The sequence below is a fragment of the Capra hircus genome, chromosome 14 (assembly GCF_001704415.2).
Source record: "Capra hircus breed San Clemente chromosome 14, ASM170441v1, whole genome shotgun sequence".
Lineage (NCBI taxonomy): Eukaryota > Metazoa > Chordata > Mammalia > Artiodactyla > Bovidae > Capra > Capra hircus.
In genome coordinates, this window is record NC_030821.1 from 55,073,111 (window position 1) to 55,091,019 (window position 17,909).

The window sequence follows — 17,909 nt, forward strand, 5'->3', positions numbered from 1 at the left end:
AGCCACCAGCTACAATACTGGAGTGAGTAGCCTATCCCTTCTCCAGGGTTTCTTCCCGACCCAGGAATCAAACCGGGGTCTCCTGTATTGCAGAATGATTCTTTACCAGCTAAGCTACCAGGGAAGCCTAGATTTATGTTATTTTGGAATTTTAAAAGTAGTTATTTTTAGAATGAAGTTTTATCCAACTGATTCTTAAGCAGACTGAACCTGGTGGTTAATTGTATAATTACTTTCTGAAATATTTAATACCGAGTTTAAGGTGAACATCTATAGCTATATAATGACCAGTACTGACACACAAAATATAGCACCTAAAACAAATCACAAGTTTTCTTTTATCATTATTCCTTTTTTCTGAGTTCAGTATCGGCTTCTTAATGATGACATCATACAATGAAAACCCCCAACCTCTCACCATCCCCTGTGGTTCACACAACATTGCCAGGCTGTCCTGCACCATGCCATGGCCCTATGCTGGGCTCTCGTTAGAGTCAGGGACCCTGGATTTTTGTAACCATGCATTTCGTATATATATCAATAATAAGGTGACATCTGAGGGTAACATAACTTCTGGTTTCTAAAGCTAATAAGAACTTGGTACTATTTGGACAAATTGAGGGTTCGTTGGAACAAAGGGTTTTGTAATGGGGTAATTGCCAGCTAAAGAGATGACCCAATTTGGAGTAACAGAAATTTGGATGACTAACAGTGTTTTCTTTATCCATTTCTGTGTATCTGTACCTTTTCCCTCTGACCTACCAGTCAATCAACTGGAATAAAATGAGAAATGAAAGAAGAGAAAGAAGGGGGAAGAAATTGCTGATTAGCAGTCACTTTTGTGTTCCTTCATTCTCTTAGGATGTAAATTCCTGGTACCTCCTTTGAAGAGAAGGATAAGAAAGACTTTGCAACAGTATCTAACACTGGATAAATGTTCATATCTGATTACTATAAATGTAATCGTCACTAATTTACCTTTGAACATCTTATGGTCCAGGGCAAAGACAGATAAAACAAGTCTGTGATTTAGTCTCACATCTTAGATGAAAACAGCCTTCACTTCAAGGGCAAACAATTCACTACTACACATTGTTAAGAGCTTGCAATTTGAACCTATGGGATTGTGCTTTCAGCTTAATTACTGTTAAAATGCAAGGAATAGCACAATTCTTGAATTTAAAAAGCCCACAGAGAAACAAATAGCATATGAAAGTAAGGTGAAAGTGTTTCTTGTTCAGTTGCATCTGACTCTTTTTGACCCCATAGACTGTATGTAGCCCACCAGGCTCCTCTGTCCGTGGAATTCTCCAGGCAAGAATACTCTAATGGGGTGCCATTTCCTCCTCTAGGGGATCTTTCCAACTAAGGGATCTACCCTGAGTCTCTTGCATTGGCAGATGGATTCTTTACCACTGAGCTACCAGGGAATCCTCATTAATGCATATATAAATATGGAATCTAGAAAAATGGTACTGATGAACCTATTTGCAGGACAGGAATAGAGACACAGAGAACTGACTTGTGAATACAGTGGAGGAAAGGAGAAGATGGGATGAACTGGAAGAGTACTGCTGATATATATACACCACCATGTGTAAAATAGATGGCTAGTGGGAAGCAGCTGTTTAACAGGGGGAGCCCAGCTCAGTGCTCTGTGATGACCTAGATGGGTGAATTGGGGTGGGCACTGGGAGGGAGGCTCAAGAAGAAGGGGATGTCTGTATACTTACAGCTGATTCACATTGTTGTATAGCAGAAACCAACACAACATTATAAAGCAACTGTACTCTAATTAAAAATGAAAAAATCTTAAATCTAGCTAAATTCACTATGTCCCCTATATAACTGGAGATAATTTTTTTTAATTACTAATATATCATTTCATAGTTTTGTTTCTCTAAGAGTTAAATGCGGGGAGAGGGGGCCGGTGAGAGAGAGGACTTCCTTGGCAGTCCAGTGGTTAAGACTCTGCACTTTGACTTCTGGGGCATGGGTTAATCCCTGATGGGGAAGCTAAGATCCTCTGAGCTGAGCAGCTAAAAAAAATTAAATGGCAGAGGGGTATAAGGTCAAGGGCCATGTTTGATGCACTAGTACCAACTTTGAGTGTCAGAAAAGCTCTTACAGATACTTGAACATGCCCTATAAATACAATGTCTTGCCCAGGCATCCAGCATGCTGAGTGTTTAGTCCAGGACTGAAATCTAAGACTCTAACTCCAGTCATTTCTTTCTCACTATTCTAACACTATGTCCTTTAAAATGAATTTCTGATGGTTAAAAAAATTAGTAAGAATTTCCAGAAATCGTCTATTGTAATTATGTGGTTGTTCACTTTAACACTGAAAAATTAACTAAATTTAAATTGGACAAAAATAACTAAAATAGTCAATTTAGTTTCAAAGGTAAAATGCTATATTTTAAAAATCAGACTACTGTGAGCCATGTTTAAAGAAATTACTTTATGGTTACCACTTACATGTCTTTCAAGGAAAACATATGAGTGATTAGTACATATATTCTTAATTTGGTATAATATTGAGAAAGATAACTACATAAGGAAATCACTTGTGGTAGTATCTTTTTAAATGACAGAGAGACAGAGAGAGTGGAATAAGTTGCCAGATGCCCTGGGCGATTGTTCATCATGTTTAGTCTTTTTAAATCTCAGTTTGAGCATTTGTAAAATGGAACTATTTGGAGTTATGGAAAAGATGAAATGAAAGTTCTTGTGCAAAAGCTAGTAGTGAGCTAGAAAGTGTTACTGAAAATAGAGATGGTTCTCGATTTTTCTAACGAATGAAATGTTGGCCTATGAATTTTTAGAGACTTTTTTAAGATTTATTATTTCTTACATCTAAAGTAAGATGGAGTTTGATGAAAATATTCTAGTCTTCTTAATCTGCTTGATATTAACTGTCTGTTTTTGTTGATCAAGATGTGCATTTGAAATCACTCTTCGAAAGCAATCATTAGATCAGAATTCAGATAATGGGGAGGGGGGACCATTAAGCACAATCCTAGAATTGTCTTCCAGTCTAAAGACAATGGGGGCGCTGGGTGCAGGGCTGTGTGGGGAGGGCCCCCAGGAGAGGATGTGGTTCAGGCGTCGTTTGAAGGGGACGCCTGGAGCAGCAGACTGCAGCCAGCCTTCCCTGAAAAGACTAGTTAGTCTTCTTGGAGTCAGGTTGTATCGTGTTACAGCCTGCGAATGTTATCCCTTATGGCAGGGATAAAAATTACTCGGAACGAAATTTCCCTTCTTAAAAAATCTAATGTGGACTATCACTCTGTGTATTGCCAACTCAGAATATTATTTTCTTTCCTCTGCTTCTTTAATGGAGGGTTAATACTCCATTCCCTTGGGGCAGTCGTCTTCTTCATGTGAACAGGGAACACTGTTCATGTGAAAAGAAGATGCTGTCCAGGGCTTGCCTAGCAGTCCAGCAGTTCGGACACCACGCTTCCACTGCAGGCGACACACAGCTTCAATCCCTGGTCTGGGAACTAAGATCCTGCATGCCACCAGGCATGGTGGGGGGGGCGGGGGGCGGGGTGGAATGCTGTCCTTTTTAGCATCCCAAATCAGTAAAAGCAGGTATCTGTTTTTAAAAAATGGTGAAAATACACTCCTTTCCTTTCAAAGGAAACATAGAAATAGAATTTAAGAAATGAAAACTAAAATATAAACATAGTCCCCTTTTGTGTCTTCAGTGATTTATCCACTGAACAAAGTCCTAGACTCTGCTGGACACTCTGAGGATCAGACTGAGTGCAGTGTGAGTCCTGTGTTCAGAGAGCTTGTGGCCTAGGAGTGAAAATAAAATACACACATTTATTTAAAATAATAGGTCCTAATCAAAAACCCAATCAAATAACAGTATTTTTGCCAGTGTTTAACAGTTTGGGGCACTTGACTAGCAAGCTCTTTGTTTATTGTCATAAAGTCGTACCGTGTTTTTAGTGACTGTAGTTGTAAGGTTATTTATAGTAAGACTGCCTCATTTGGAGCTCAATCTTTCTGATTTTCCAGGCATATAGGTGGTACGAGCTGGGGCACCAGAGGGGCCACTTTGCCTCCGTGTGGCAGCGCTCACTGTACAACGTGCAGGGACTGAAAGCCCAGCCGTGGTGGACCCCCAAGGAGACCGGCTACACCGAGTTAGTGAAGGTGAGTATCAGCATTCCCCAGTCCTTGTCTGTTTCCTCCTCAAAATTCAGAGATAGAATCTCAAGCAAAGGAATGTCCAGGTGGAGATAGATTTTCTTTCCAGGGGCATATGCAGAAAACAGCGCAAAGCAAATCTTTTCATCCCATCAGACAAGAGTTCAGGTTAGATGGTGAAGAGAGAAATTTGGTGAAGAACAGCTTTCAGAATTTTCAATTTACGACCCCTTTACACTCTTAAAATTTGCTGAGCACCCCAAAGAGTTTTGCGTAGGGTGGCTCACAGAACTCAGGACATTTACTTGTGGTTGAAAGTTTATTATAAAGGATATTATCAAGGAAACAGATGAATAGCAGATGAAGAGATAGACAAGGTGAGGTGTAGAAGGGGAAGGATCCAAGTGCAGGAACTTCTGTCCTCGTGGAACTGGGGTACGCCTCCTCCTGGCCTGTGGACAGGCACTGCTGCTGCTAAGTCGCTTCAGTCGTGTGCGACTCTGTGCAACCCCATAGACGGCAGCCCCCCAGGCTCCCCAGTCCCTGGGATTCTCCAGGCAAGAACACTGGAGTGGGTTGCCATTTCCTTCTCCAATGCATGAAAGTGAAAAGTGAAAAGTGAAAGTGAAGTTGCCCAGTCGTGTCTCTTTGCGACCTCATGGACTGCAACCCACCAGGCTCCTCCGTCCATGGGATTTTCCAGGCAAGAGTACTGGAGTGGGGCACCCACCCACAAATGCATCAGATCTTGTGGTTCACCAGTGTTTATGGAGCTTAATCAGCAGCACCCGTGTCCCTCCAAGTGATGGGTGGAGCTAAAAGTTCCAGCCTAGTCACGTCTTCTTTCTGGTGACCAGCCCCTTCCTGCAGCCATCTGGTGCCCCACACTAAGTCACCTCCTTAGCATAAATTCAAGTGTACTCTTTTGAGACTCTTTATGAATGGCAGAGTGAGAGAGTGTTAGTCTCTCAGCCATGTCCAACTCTCTGTCCATGGAATGCTCCAGGCAAAAATACTGGAGTGGGTTGCCATTTCCTTCTCTAGGGGATCTTCCCAACCTAGGGATCGAACCCCGGTCTCCTCATTCCAGGCAGATTCTTTACCATCTGAGCCACCAGGGAATGACAAAGGTCACTCCACTTATTCAAGAAATTTCATGGATTTGGAAGGTTTTGCCAAGAACTGGAAACAAAGACTAGATAAAGTTCTTAAAATATTATCTGAAGCCAGCCCCTGAATTTTGACCACAGACCAGTCCCTTCTAACAAAAGGGTCCTAACATTTAACAGACACAGCAATTCACTAGACCACATTGTCACTAATAATAAAGAGTCCAGTCCATTATCACATCAAATGAAAGTGCCTTCCAGGGTGAGACCACAAAGGTTGGCCTACCCCATGAGATCTCGCAGGTTCCAAATGTAGGAGTGATCTGAGCAACAGATGGCTTCAACCCTTTCAGACATCTGATGTAACTGAGCTGAGATAATATCTTGCCCCCATGCCCTTGCTGATGGGAATGCAAAGGGGTGCAGCCATTTTGACAGTGGTTGGCAGTTCCTCAAAACATTAAACACAGAGTTACAGCCTAGCAATTCTACTCTTAGGTGTATACCCAAGAGAAATGCAAACATATATTCCTATGGAAATGTGCACCTAAGTGTTCAGAGGAGCATTATTTAGAGTATAAAAAAGTAGAAATAACCCAAAGGTCCATCTAAATGATGAATGAAAGAATAAACAAAGTATGATACATTACACCATGGCAATAAAAGAGGAAGAAGTACCAAGATTCATGGTACAACATAAATGAACTGCGTATGACATGATGCTACCTATTTGAACTCTGTGTGTGTGTGTGTGTGTGTGTGTGTGTGTGTGTGTGTGTGTGTGTGTGACTCAGTCATGTCTGACCCTTTGCAACCCCACAGATTATAGCCCACCAGGCTCCTCTGTTCATGGGATTTTTCAGGCAAGAATACTGGAGTGGGTTGCCATTTCCTTCTCCAGGGGATCTTCCCAACCTAGGGGTTGAACCCATGTCTCCTGTGTCTCCTGCACTCCAGGCATATTTTTACCTTCTGAGCCATCAGGGAAGCCCCCATGTGAACTGTCCAGACAGACAAATCAATAGAGAAAGGAAGTAGATTGGTGATAGCCAGGAAGAGGGCCTGAGGGTGAGTGATTGCTCATGCGTAAGGAGTTATAGAAATGGTCTAAAATTAGACCGTGTTTATGGCTCATGACTCTGAGAATATACTGAAACCTACTGGGTTGTAAAAAGTTAATTGAGTGAATTTTCTGGTATGTGAGTTATGTCTCAATAAACATGTTAAGAAATGGGAAGCTGTGATATATACATTGTAGTTCAAGTATGTTAAAAAAATAAACAGGTTTCTGGAGGTTGATGAATACCTAATTTAATTAACCTGCATTAAGGTAATACAGTGAGGTTAGAGCATCCGCTCCCTAGGCATATTGTCTGGTTTTGTTTGTTTTGTTTTCTATTGAAGTATATTTATAATATTATGTTAGCTTCAAGTATACAATATAGTGATTCAATATTTTTACAGTTTGTACTCCATTAAGTTATTACAGGATAATGGCTATAATTCCTTATGCTATACAGTAATCCTTGTTGCCTGTCTATTTTATACACAGTGGTTTGTATCTCTTGATGCCATATCCCATCTTGCCCTTCTTCCTCCCCTCTCCCTGGTGGTAACCATTAGTTTGTTTTCTGCATCTGTGAGTCTGTTTCTGTTTTGTTATAGTCATTTCTTTTTTTTATGTTCCACACATAAGTGATAACACAGAGTATTTATCTTTCTTTGTCTGATTTATTTTACTATGTATAATACTTTCTAGGTCCATACATGTTGCTGCAAATGTCAGAATTTTTACTCTTTTCTGTGGCTGAGTAATATTCATTTTTACATATAATAGAATATTATATACATCTAGTCCTCTGTGGATAGCAATACAGTGAAGCAGTTTAGAGCATCTCCTCCATAGCCACACTCCCTGGTTTTGAATTTTTGATCTCATTCCCTACTAGCTCTGTGACAGTGAACAACACGTCTTCATGCTTCCCTTTCCTTGTGCAAAGTGGCTGTGGAAACAGCGTTTGTTCCATGGCTGTTTATTTAACAAGTAGGAAGTGCTCCATAAACATTAGTTATTGTGATGATCTAGAATTTTAATTTATGTATTAACTTGTTTTCATAGGGAAATATTTTCTAGTTTCTAAGAAATATCAGAGAGCCAATTTTGAAATTTTATATACTATTGAAATAACAACATAACAGCTAACCTATATGAAATCTTATCTGTAATCCATGTGCTGAGCACTGTTGTGTATAATATTTCTAACCTTTACTCTTTAAGATGGGTATTATTGAACCCACTTATATTTGAGTAAATGAGGACTAGAGAAATTAAGAAATTTGCCCAAGGTCTTATATTTAATAAGCCAGGGCTAAGGGACTTCCTTGGAGATCCAGTGGCTAAGACTCTATGCTCCCAGTGCAGGGGGCATAAGTTTGATCCCTGGTCAGGGAAGTAGATCCTACATGCTGCAACTAAGAGCTTGCATGGCACACGGTGCGGCCAAAAAAATAAGCCAGAATGGAGACTGGGACTGAGATCTCCCTTTCCTCAGGTCCCTGCGACTGTACCCTCTAAGTCACTGAGGTCTGCTCTTGTGTCTCATGTTACTCTTTTAGCCAATTAAGTCTTTATTTCAAAATTCCGTTTCTCTGGGCTTGATTTCAGCCCTGCCTGATTCAAGCTCTGCTTCACTAAGGGGAAAAGAAAAGCCAGTCCTGGGCATTAACCACAGGGTCCACAGCAGCATAGAATCTCAGTTAGCCTGTGCTTTGTGATTGTAAAGTTAGCTTGACTTTGCAAACTACCTTTATTTGTAGAAATGTTAATATTGTACATGTTGCGACTTTAAAAAAAAAAAGAAGTAGTTTCAAGTGACCATTTGCCAATGATGACTGTGACTAGGCAGAACCTTCTATGTGAGGGAACCCAGGGACCAAGACCACTTATTTGACAAACATGTGCTCGTCCAGATTTTCTTCTGTTTTCAAGTCACAGACGTGACTATTATGCATCATGAATCATCACCCAGGCATTCATACCGTAAGCCGGAAACCTTTTAGATGGGATAGCTGCCGTCTTTGGCCAAGATCCTTTTAGAATAATTACCCAGATTCTCACTCTTAGGTAACAGTTAACTGCCATGCATTGCACATTTTCATTTAAATTATTCTCATTGTATGTTCCAGTGAGCTGCAGAGTGCAGTTTTGTTGAAGGCACAGGACAACGTTCAGCAAAATGTATCATCTGTGTTTTTCCGTTGTGTTGAATTGTCATTGTTCGCCTTATTGTGTAGCTGGCAATTTGGCAATTCTGTGCACCAGGGGTGTTAAGAGGCTGTGTAGCTCCGTGAAAAAAATTGAGAGAAAAACAGCCCAGTAGAGTTTTTTCTTTTAGGTATATGTTCATTAAAACTGAGTAATTTTTTGCCCAAATAACAAATATGAAAACCCTAAGTGGCTTGGAGGTGTTTAACATAGAAATTGAAACAAAAATGGATTAATGTGTTTCTAGATTATAAATAGAAAAGGGAAAAGAAATCTCTTCCAGTAAGATAAAAGCCACCCTACTTAAGCATTTTGCTCCTTTTTTTTAAGATTAATTTTTTGATCAGATTTATTTAGATGTGAACATGCATGCATTGAAATCACTGTCATAACATAGAAAAAGCAATGAGAGCCAATAGCAACTGAAAACCATAGTTCAAAATAACCCTTTTCTATTTCATTCCCTGCTACCTAACTGTGCATTCATCACTGGAAAAGGGGGAAATTCTTGCATCCTGTTTCAGAGATTTTCAAAGCCCCTGCTCTGATGTAAATACATAGCATCACAGATAAGTTTTCCTTCTTCATACTGTAGCTTTCTTACAGTTGGAGAAGCACCAAGTAAAACCTGCCAGTGGCGTGACACTGCCTCAGAATGACTGATTAAAATGATACTCTTCCTGGCATTCCCTCAGACTATGGCTTTTATTAATTAAGAAGTCCATTGTGTATGAATAATGCCACCTGGACAAAATTAAAAACTAATACGGGAGTACATTAGTGGTTCAATATTTGTATCTGTGTGATTCAATATTTGAAATATTTTCCCTGAACTGCTTTTGAAATAAATTGGATTGAGACAGAAGCAGAAGTGTCAGATTTACAGTGAAATTAAGCTGTAAAGTAAGAGGATTATCAATTTTATAGGAAAGTAAGTATCATAGTAGAAAGAAGTTCTGAAAGCAGTTCCTAAAGATTAATATAATAGTTTAATCCTGTTTTTCTAGATCAGACTTTACACTTTTGAATTCCAAAGGCTTTTCACTGAAAATGACAACAGAATGACCATGGGAGTGCAGAGAATTTACAGAATTTGATGGCTGTGTGATTTAAAGGGAAACTTCAGAAGCAGGTTAGCTTTGCTCCCTGCTCTGACTCCTTGGAAAAGTCATTTCACCCGCCTGAGACGAGGTTTCTTTCTCTCCAGATGCGAAATAATTGTCTCAGTTCCTCCTCTCCTACAAGGTGCAAAAGCAAACACAACAAAACCCCACCATCAAGGATGTTTCTATGTGGGTTTAAACGTGAGCCCTTACTGAAAGCCGACACTCTGCTAAGGTTAGAGAAGGGCATGTGATGCCAGTTATGGCAACATACCAAAAAGATGACATATTTGAAATTCTTTGAAGGACCTTTCTGGCGGTCCAGTGCTTAAGATTTCACACTCCAGATGCAGGCTCCTCTGTCCATGGGATTCTCCAGGCAAGAATACTGGAGTGGGTTGCCATGTCCTCCTCCAGAGGATCTTCCCGACCCAGGGATCATACTCACGTCTCCTACATTGCAGGTGGATTCTTTACCACTGAGCCACCGGGGAAGCCCCTTTTTCAGTTTTTTACAAATGCCTAAAAATTGGCTTTGTCTTTGATCCTCCTTCCAGTACAGTGTTTGACTTACAGTCCAGGGCACTCCGTTGCAAGCCATATCTGGAGGTTAGTACAACATTTGCAATTTGAAAATTTTTGATCAAGTAGGTCATGATCCATATCTTAACATACATATATACTGATTGATGTGTTAAAGATACATGTACATGTACACAATAGATCATGTGCTTATCTGTTTATCAGTGGTTTGTTTTATATAAACAGAGCGTCTCTCTGATTTGCAGCCCCTTGAGATTAAGGACTTTGAGGTTTTTACTCCCTCAGGACACAGCCTGGTGCACTGTTCCTTGTAGGCAGAGCAGAGACGGGACAACAGAATATTATTTCCCCTTTTACCTTCTCCTGACTGCGGATATCGGCTGGTGTCCCTGCCAGTCTGGACTAGAGCAGAGGGCTCTCTGAGTCCTTGAAGACCTTGGGCTGGCTGTCTCTCCTGGCAACCTGGAGTACCTTTTCTCCTTGCTTCGAGGAGAAGAAACTCTTTTCCTCCCACTCTTTAGAAAGAGTGAAGTTCAGTCCTCCGAGACTCTTCTCTTGCCCTGTGCCCAATACTTTATGTCGTCCTTTACCTTCAGTAAAGAAAATGAGCTACTGAATATACCGAATGGCGATGGCCAAGCCATTTATAGAAATGGAATCAACCCACCATCTGCAGCAAACTGCCAGGGAAACCAACCCCTTTTCTACAATAAACAACCCAGGAAGCCAGCCTACTGTGAACCAGACTGGCAGCAAGCCAGATTATTATCTCCAGTGACAATCCTGGAAGCTGAACAGTAATTTCTGTTATCATTCTGCCCAAATATCCAGGACTTGATTAATAACTGACAGCTCTCCTAATCTGTGTCCCCATTTCCAACTTAGCACCAATCAGAGAAAGTCAAATATGCTCCCCTAACCAATCACTAGTGGCTCAGACAATAAAGAATCTACCTGCAGTGCAGGAGACCCAGGTTTGATCCTTGGGTTGGGAAGATCCCCTGGAGAAGGAAATGGCTACCCACTCCAGTATTCTTGCCTGGAGAAATCCATGGACAGAGGAGCTGTGGGGTTGCAAAGAGTCAGACACAACCGAGTGACTAACACACACAACCAATCACTAGGGCTTCCCTGGTGGCTCAGTGGTTAGGGATCTCCCTGCCAGGTTTGATCCTGGGTTGGGAAGATTCCCTGAAGAAGGAAATGGCAACCCACTCCAGTGTTCTTGTCTGAGAAATTCTATGGACAGAGAAGCCTGGCGAGCAAAGAATCAGACACGACTTAGAGACGGAACAACAACCAATCTCTAGAACAGGCTCAGACAGTAAAGCGTCTGTCTACAATGCGTGAGATCCGAGTTCGATCCCTGGGTTGGAAGATCCCCTGGAGAAGGAAATGGTAACCCACTCCAGTACTATTGCCTGGAAAATCCCATGGACGGAGGAGTCTGGTAGGCTACAGTCTATGGGGTTGCAAAGAGTCGGACACAACTGAGCGACCTCTTTCTGTTAAGCCTGCCTACAGCTTCCCCAGGCCAACAGCCTCCGATCAATCCTCCCTGAAACCTTCTCTTTTTTCACTAGAAAGTTTTCCCATGTCTCTGCCCAGACACAGGTGATGGTGGCAGACTCCCTTGCTCCAGCAAGCTCTGAATAAACAGACTTTGCTTTTTTCATTTGATTGGTGTTCGTTTATTTCCCAATAGGAAATGTCAGATGTTTTCCTTTATTTTTATATTCGAACTTGGAAAACTGGAGATCTGATTAAAATGCACTAGGAACCAGCATGAGATTGCTTCGTCAATGCTACTAATTTCCCAAGAGATTTTACTAAAATCAGTTTGCTGTGGGAGCATTGCACTTCCTATGGTGTTTGCTTGGATTTCATGACTTCAGCTCAGCACTCAGGGGGCTGCCCCTCTACCCTGCTATATTCTCTCAAAGGCAGAGGACGCTGCTACCCATGTCCTTTCATCACAGTGTAAAGTATAGGCATGTTTTAGCCAAGATTTAAGTAAGCTGACTTTATCTCTAAAAAATCAGATCTGGAATTCCTAAAATAGTTAACTAACAAACATGTCTTAGACAATTAGGTAAAAAGGGTATACATTTTACTAATGAACCACTGTTATCAATTCATTCTAACGCTGACTTAATGTGGAAACTTGGCCTGGAATAGTCTTGGATCACTTGCCTTCTTTCAATTTGGAGTCAGGACCTTTCAAGGTACAAACAACTCTGGGACTTCTGCCAGTGTCTGTGTTTGCCCATAGTTACTTACCTAACCTTGCTTAGGCTTATCTTATATTATGTTTTGTCCACATGTTAAACGTGTATCTCTTTCTGATTTTTTCCATGACTGTGTTTTGCTTTGCTGCCATAGATTTACTGGTGTACAGACCCCCTCCCATCTGCTGTCGGCTTTCTCAGCTGGATCTAGTTTCAACCTGAATCTGCATTAATGTTACACATTGAACTGTGTCCCCTCAAACTGATACTTTGAATTCCTATTCCGACGAATATGACTGTACTAGGAAATAGGACCTTTAAGGAGATGAAGTTAAAATGAGGCCGTCAGGGTGAGCCCTAATCTGATATGACTAGTATCTTTATTAGAAAAGGAAATTTGGACGCATAGGAATGTCTGAGCACACAAAAGAAAGACCATGTAAGAACACAGAAAGTAGCCGTCCACAAGCTGGGGAGAGAGGATCCAAAAGAAACCAAACCTGTTGTTGTTCAGTTGCTAAGCTGTAGCCGACTCATTGTGACTCTATGGACTGCAGCAGGCCAGGCTTCCCTGTCCTTCACTATCTCCTGGAGTTTGCTCGAATTCATGTCTATTGAGTCAGTGATGCCATCCAGTCACCTCATCCTGTCACCCACTTCTTCTCCTGACCTCAGTCTTTTCCAGCATCAGGGTCTTTTCCAACAAGTCAGCTTTTCACATCAGGTGGCTAAAGTATTGGAGCTTTAGCTTCAGCATCAGTCCTTCCGGTGAATGTTCAAAGCTTATTTCCTTTAGGATGGACTGGTTTGAGCTCTTTGCTGTTCAAAAGCTTACCTAGAAATTATTCACTGGCTAGAATAGTGTACATAGTCAAGTCTTCAATCAAGTGTAAGAACAACTTCAGGTAAGTAAAAAAGAGAATGACCAGTACCATATGATATCACTTATCTGTGGAATCTAAAAAAATGACACAAATATATCTATGAAACAGAAGCAGACACAGACGTAGAGAGCAAATTTGTGGTTGTCCATGGAGTGCGGTGGGGGGGGTGGGGTGGGGGTGATTAGGGGAAGGGAAGATTGGGTTGTTGGGATTGGCAGATGAAAACTATTATATATAGGATGGACAAACAGCAGGATCCTACTGTCTAGCACAGACAACTATATTCAATATCTTCTGATAAACCATAATGGAAAAGAACATATATATATATATATGTATAACTGAATCACTTTGCTATACAGAAAAATTAATGCAACATTGTAAATCAACTGTACTTCAATGAAATTAAAAAAAAAAAAAAGAATAACCAGATATTTTTAGAAATTCAGTTTTACCTGCAGTGTGTGTCCTTTCTCAGGAACACAAATACTCCTTAATCAGATTAGAATTGAGTAATTAGGGAGCCTTATACTGGGCAGAGGTCAAGAGAAGTTCCTTGATGACATGGTCCAGCAAGCTCAGACACCACCCAGTTCAGAGCAGAGCAAAGCAGATGGCTGCTGTAGGGTATCTTCAGAGAAAGAGCTTATATGATGTTTCTGGCAAAAGGTAGCATAGTATCAAGAGATTTTACAGCACACTTTCTGGGCTATAAAGAAGAAGCAGTGTTAAGGGTGTTAGAAAATCAAGCCAAAGGAAAGGAGGCAGAATTTATATATGCTGCCTCAAATGTGAAACGAAGTATATTTGTTACAGCTCAATAAAACTTAAATGGGAGTTTACTCAAATGTGTGAAAGGTTTGTGAAATGAGCTGAATTGCTAGATGGAGAAGAAGAAAAAGAAGACATCAAATTTGTTCCCTTCCCTGGTAGAAAATGAGTGATAAAGTCTAGAATTAATAAATCAAGAGATAGCAATATAAATATATTATTTAGATGGAAGCAGGTAAAAATGAGAAAATATGGACTGAACTCAAGACTGGGGAAAACTTAAGTAAGAGACTGCTGCTTTCATGATAAAACTTGTAGTAATATTTCACTGTTTAAAAATCTGTATTTCTTGATAGAATGAACATAGCAAGTGAAATAGTTAAGAATTAGTTTGGCTTTAGTTTGCACCTCTAAAGGCTTTCTGCAAGAAATCAGTGTTAGGAGAAGCCTTTAAAAATAGGACTTCATCTAATTTGATGTTAAAGAAAAAAGTATGCCATCTAGGTGGAGTGAGCAGAATAACCGCAAAAAGAGGAAACCGTCATGCACTGGAAGGAGGCAGAGGATTAAGGAGAGCTGGCTGCACAGGGTGGGATTAATGGGGCTTGAAACTGGGAAGTCCATTTATAGATGAGTGGAGTGCCCAATATAGCTGAGGTTTAACTGAAAGGCAAGTGCTGATGACGGGTTTATGAGGCCACGAAGCTTTGTGAAAACAAACAGATCTCTGTTTGCTAAAGCCTGTGTAGTCAGAAGGAAAAATGTGAATCAGAAGCCTCTGTCTTCTGGGCAACCAAGCCAAATACCAACCCTATGAATCTCTCTTTTCAGTTTCACAAAATGAATGAATGTGGTGAAGGAAGTAATATTTCAGATGAAAGTGTAGGCATGGTCTGCTCTTCAGGTTCCTGGTGGAATTTCCTAAAAAATGGAGTTATTTGCCAAGTCAGAAGACTAATGATACTGTTACAGAAAAGATACATTTCTCCTTCTTTTCTGCCCCTCCTCCTCCTTTTCCTTGTCCTTCCTCCTTCCCCAGCCTCATTCCCCACCTCTTCCTTGGTTCTATCTCTCTCTGTCGCTCATGCATGCACACAAGAAAAAATTTTATTTGGCCTTTAATTCCTGTAACCATTAAATTTTTACAGTGTGGTACCTTGGTTTGTGCTTGAAAATGCCGTTCCCAGGACCCATTCCAGATTCCCTCCCCCTATGCCCAAAAAAGAGACTCTTTTTTGGTGTCTTTCCAAAACTGAAAAACATTCCCAAGTGCAGTCATTAAGTATGCTTGCTTAATCGCTCAATTGGGTCCAACACTGTGCGACCGCATGGACTGTAGCCCCAGGCTCCTCTGTCCATGGGGTTCTCCAGGCAAGAACACTGGAGTGGCTTGCCATTTCCTACTCCAGGGGATCTTTCTGAACCAGGGATCAAACCCACATCTTTTGTGTCTCCTGCCTTGGCAGGTAGATTCTTTACCACTGAGCCACTTTCAAGCACGATAATTACTTTGCTAGAAAAAGTGGCTCTGTTGAACACGTAGAGGGTCGTGACGGTTCTGTTCTCTGTGTTTTTTTATTAAGTCACTGTGTAGAACTGTGAAGTCTCTGGTTAGCCCAGTTTTCCCCAGCCATAGAGTGTGCGCTCCCTTTGAGATGTGCCCAATAGTCAGTCAGAGAGCACCTTGTTCCTCCAGTACCTTGCCCAGTGTCTGTCCTCAACATCATAGTGGGGACCCATGGCCACCCTGCTGCCCCAGAGCGGGGCAGGGCCCCAGGCCCTCTGCGGTCTGACCCCTTCCTTCCACAGATGCCCCAGAGGTGATGGGTAGGACCACAGTGCCAGTTTCTGGTGCTAAACTGTGAGTCCCTAGACTCAGTCACTGTCCAAGTCCACTGTCATCCCTCAAGACAGAAGTCTCCACCACACCCACAGCGCAGATCCTTCCAGTTGTCAGATTCTACCTCCAAGTACTGAGCTCTAGAGAGAACATGCTGAGTGGCTGTTTCATGATAAATAAATAAAGAAAAGAAGTCAACGTCCGTGCAGCATTTGCTCAGCGGATTGAGGAGTCAGTGGTGCTGCCACTGGGGTGTTTCCAGTTGGGGACCAGCTGGGAGACCATGCACCCCTTTGCTCCTTTCAGCCTTGAGTCTGTCATCCAGCGCCTCTGTGCAAACAAGAAAAAAAAAAATTAAGTCACTACTACTCATGGAAAAGTCTCTCAGCCTAGGGGGACCCTGGGGAGAGGAGGCAGGAGGGGGTGGAATGACACTTCACATGTAAAAGACAGCCTGCTCTTAAGGAAATTTTAAAAATTTGTATTTAGTGATGTAATCACTTTAACATTTTCCCTAGGGCTTCATGCCCTATTTTAGGAACAAAAGATCAGCTCTTTCCAAAGATGCCCCTAAAATCAGCTTTCAAAAGAAATGCAAGAAGATTCTAAAATACCAAGAGGGCAGAGAGGAAGAGCCTGACGTATGAGGCACCCACCAATGGCCTCATTTGAAAAGTAATTCCATGTGTTAAAGCAGCAATTCTCCCATCAGTGTGGCAGTTTAACAAGAATCGAACAGATTCATCTCATAGCTTGAACAAGTTACAATAGCTGCAGGGAGTGTTGGCGATTTAGGTGCATTCAGGATGGGGTGACTGTCTTGGATGGGCTTCCCAGGTGCTGCTAGTGGTAAAGAACCTGCCTGCGAATGCAGGTAGACTTAAGAGACATGAGTTCAATCCCTGGGTTGGGAAGATTCCCCTGGAGGAGGGCATGGCGACTCACTCCAGTATTCTTACCTGGAGAATCCCATAGACAGAGGAGCCTGGCGGGCTACAGTCCATGGAGTCACAAAGAGTCAGACACAACTTGTCCACTAAACGACAACAAATCTAGATGAGAGGGAAATTTTCATTACTTATTAATCAGACAAACAAACAAAAAGTTGAATGTCACTCTAAGGTGTATTACCAGGCATATTTTCAGTCCAGAATCTTCTCTCTAGTCCTTAGAAAGAAACTGGAAGTTAATCCGAGATGAAGGCCTTGCAGCAATGGACAAAACCCAGGGCCTCTTCCTGCCTGAAGATGAGAACCTGAGGGAAAAGGGTGACTGGAGTCAGTTTACACTGTGGCAGCAAGGTGAGCACCTGACTTCCTGATCATTCTCTGTGACCTGATGGGAAAGGGGCGGGGGGGGGGGGCCCTTCTGGGAGCACTTCACAGAGCCTGGGAAACCCAGATTATCAAAATCTGTTCATTGCTTCTTAAAATGTATGGACACTCATTTGTGTGTGTGTGTGTGTGTGTGTGTGTGTGTGTGCAGATTCATAGTTTTATATATGCCTCTGTTGTATTTGGATGTATAATGTGTTTGGGTTTTCCTGGTCTTTCCTGTTTCATGATATGTTACAAAGAGTAGTCCTACTCTATAGATGTAACTGAAAAGCCCACCATGGGTGCCTTAGAAAAGAGCTTCCTTGGGCCTCCTTTGCCCCTGTCCCATGGAAGCACATCCCAGCATGAGAGCTGTTAGGGATGATGACACACCAGAGGGACAGCTCAGTAAAAGCTAGTGTCTGAGCTCCTCAAGAATAGGAACAAGGGACTTCCCTGGTCGTCCAGTGGTTGAGAATCTGCCTGCCAATGCATGGGAGATGGGTTTGATGTTCTCTGGTCCAAGAAGATCCCACATGTTGCAGAGCAACTAAGTCCCTTTTCTGCAACTACTGAAGCCCGCACTCGAGCTTGTGCCCTGCAACAAGACAAGCCACCACAATGAGAAGCATGCGCACCGTGACTAGAGAGCAGCCCTCAGTCGCCACAGCTAGAGAAAACCC

The 17,909-nt window shown here is 41.9% G+C and overlaps 1 protein-coding gene across 4 annotated transcripts in view; it reads left to right on the forward strand.

Moving 5' to 3' along the window:
* ASPH (aspartate beta-hydroxylase) overlaps window positions 1-17,909 on the forward strand; it is a 190,054-nt gene that overhangs the window by 153,960 nt on the left and 18,185 nt on the right. For all 4 annotated transcript variants that reach the window (XM_018058472.1, XM_018058470.1, XM_018058471.1 and 1 more), the window contains 2 exons: window positions 4,036-4,173; window positions 17,076-17,211. In XM_018058472.1, the coding sequence (XP_017913961.1) occupies window positions 4,036-4,173; window positions 17,076-17,211 (274 nt within the window). The remainder of the gene's footprint in view (window positions 1-4,035; window positions 4,174-17,075; window positions 17,212-17,909) is intronic.